The 3,068-nt window shown below is 45.6% G+C and overlaps 1 protein-coding gene across 1 annotated transcript; it reads left to right on the top strand.

Moving 5' to 3' along the window:
- Window positions 1-2,351: 2,351 nt before the first annotated feature.
- PPTG_11174 (hypothetical protein) lies at window positions 2,352-2,693 on the top strand (the record flags this gene model as incomplete). The annotated part of the gene is made up of 1 exon (XM_008907458.1): window positions 2,352-2,693. The coding sequence occupies one exon, from the start codon at window positions 2,352-2,354 to the stop codon at window positions 2,691-2,693; it is 342 nt and encodes a 113-aa protein (XP_008905706.1).
- Between the last annotated feature and the right edge of the window lie 375 nt (window positions 2,694-3,068).

Raw genomic sequence — 3,068 nt, 5'->3', positions numbered from 1 at the left:
TATTAACTAAAGCAGTAGCTATCACCAAATTTGTGCGTAAACGACCGGCGCTTCTGTATCATTTCCGAGCCAAGCAACGTCAAAGATTAGGTTCTCTTCAACGGCGACGGGCATTGATGATTCCAGTATCAACACGCTGGTATCCAAAAACCAATTGCATTTCAAGTGTCGTAGCAAACGAAGTGGTGCTACGCGACGTCTTTCTAAACGCTGAGTTAGTGAGTCATTACTCAAATGCCACTGTAAAGCTGAACCAAGTGCAAGCTAATCTGGCAGACAGCACTTTCTGGACGGAAGCACGAGTAGTACTAAGGCTGGGTAATCCAGTTATCAAAGTTTTGGGCGCTCTCGAGAGAGATGGATGTTGTCTTTCGATGGTCTACCACTATTTCTGCAAGTTGAAAAACAATGATTTGTACAAACGAGAGATAGTGATGTCGACGCTGGAGTTCTGAACACGATACGTGGCTAGATTAGATTCTGCTAGAGAACCCTCAAACGAGAGTCAGCTCTAGCTGCATTTCTGCTTGACCCGTCAAAAACAATCGAAGCTTTTGAAGATGATGATTTAAACGAGCCTATAGATGCTTGTGTTGGCTTGGGCTTGCGAGCTAGTTTGCCTTCTGATGTGAGCAGAGAAGACTTCAGACGAGCTGTGATTGATTTCGTCCGAACGAAGAAAGGATGGAATCCCAATACGCGCGAAAAAAAAAACGCTCAAGACACGCCGTTAGACAGGTGGATGTTGAGGAGTAGCCGGCTCCCAGTCTTGGCGTCATTTGCTCAGCGAGTGCTCAGCATTCCAACCTCTTCCGCAGCAAGTGAACGCTCTTGGAGTGTCCACAGTTTTATTCACAATAAGAGTCGCAATCGACTTCATCCATTTCGTGTGGAAAAGCTTGCTTTCATTTACTCAAACATTGGAGAAAAATCAGCTACCAGCGCTGTGCACTACAAGGAAGGAGAACCAGACACAAGCGATAGCGACTCAAGTACGGAGTATAGCACCAGTGAAGCAGAAACACCAGCTGCATCGCCACCGCGGTCGCATCAACAGCTCTTACGAAGTAGTCGAGCCAGCACTTCAATCAGAGCACACCGTCACATACCAAGGGAGCTACGGCATCGCCCTCAACCTTCCAGTGCAACTCGATCTCGTCGGACTTTGTTTATGCCGGATAATACCAACGATCCTGCTGTGGTTTTCGCCTTCAGCAACACATAAGAGCGGGATCACTCCTACACTCAATTAAACGCAAATGGTGAAAATTGCAGACATGAATACCGTCTACTACAGTCCAGCTCAAGCCCCTCCCAGATTCTACAGTTTGACACAGTCACAACTGCTGATGGCAACAGTGGTGATCCATGCCTTTATCCTCAATCTTCTCTTGTGTGTCAGTATGGCCCATTTCATAGCTCTTTAGAAGCCCACTTCACATTTCGTCACATTCCTAATGAAAATTCAAAATATTGTTGACTTGCATCACATTATTGGTGGTTAAAGTCCATTGATCAGGTGCCAATGAAGTTAATTATCTCTGCTCGATTCGAGATTCGCTAGCAACGGGCACGAGTAGCAGAGCAGTAGCGACACTATTCTTATTCTCCAGCGTATCCACTGCATGAGCGTAGATGAAGTCTTGACTACCAGCAAGTTCACGCGATAGCAATCGTTCAGCTCGCTGCATCACGATTAGCCGTGAGCTACGTCGTGGTTGACCAAAGGCAAGCTAGGTAGTTGAACGTCGATTTCCCCACCATTTATACTGCATAAACTCAGTCGGGCTTTCACCATGCTATTGCTCGCATCCCTCAGCGCCGGCTTCAAGAATTGCAATGCGTCACTAAGCCTTGGAATGTGTTCACGAGTTGTCTTCACTAAATACACTTGCCGCTGTTTTGATGCACAATAATCTAATGTTACTGCCTTTGCATTTCTTAACATTCCTATAAGTACAGGAAAAGCACCACACCTTCACAAGCAGTAGTGACGTAAGCTCCACGATACGTTGTCTCCACGACCGAGCCCATGTGACTGGTCATGAATATCCCATGGTTCGGTTTATAAACTTTGATGTGCGCGCCATCGGAACTACAGTATATTTCTGGCAGTATGGATGAATATACCGTATGGTCTTAGTAATAGGCGACGTTTGGTCCTAAGCGACATACTGTTTTGACCAATAGTGTTCCAGAAAAAAAACAGTTGGTTACAGATTACAGTGTGCTATTTTTAGGCTTTGAATACTGTAATTCCTACGTAGCGTGTCATTTGGTAATATTCGGAAGAAAACCGGTGACCCTCCGATAACCATAGGGAGAATCACTGTGAACTGGTTGCAATCACGATGGTCCGCCCTACTATCAAGGGGATCAAGAAGAAGCGAAAGCAGTACAAGCGCGTACGAGTCGCGTACGGCCACAAACAGGACGTTCTCAGCTACATCAATGCTGGCCATACACCCGGAGAGGCTCTAGACAAATTCTACGGCTCATTAAATGGAAAAGAGCGACGATCTAAACAGCAGCTCATCAGCAAGTGGCGAGCCAACGAGGCCAAAATTACAGTGGCTTGCAAAAGCGGCCACTCGGTACACGAGTTTGGCGCGAAATTAAAGGTCTTCAAGACAAATTTCCCTGCCAAATTTACGGCAACAAGACAGCTTGGTGGAACGAAAAACTGTCGGTGAAGTTTTTGGAATATCACTTTGCGGATCGTGAATATCGCTTGGAGAATATTTTTGTTACTTTGGGATGACTGTAGCGCTCACTGGACTAAACCTGTCTTGGATTACGCTGCTTCTATCAACGTTGTTCTGCTTAAAGTACCACCGGAATACACTTACGTGTGCCAACCTGCAGATATTTCGTGGAACAAACCATTTAAAAGCCAGCTACGAGCCCTTTGGATTGAGAGTATTCGACAGCAACTACGCTCTTACAACGATGGCAAATTAGACCGTCTAAGTCGCAGAAAACAAATTGAAGCTCAAATTAACGTGGCACGGACAACCCTAGACCAAGAGGAATCAGCTAAAACTGTGGCTGGTTTAATAAAAAAAAAA

This window comes from Phytophthora parasitica (assembly GCF_000247585.1).
Source record: "Phytophthora parasitica INRA-310 unplaced genomic scaffold supercont2.26, whole genome shotgun sequence".
Taxonomy (NCBI): Eukaryota; Oomycota; class Peronosporomycetes; order Peronosporales; family Peronosporaceae; genus Phytophthora; species Phytophthora nicotianae.
The sequence above is the reverse complement of the archived record's forward strand: the minus strand, read 5'-3'. Positions and strand labels throughout refer to the sequence as shown.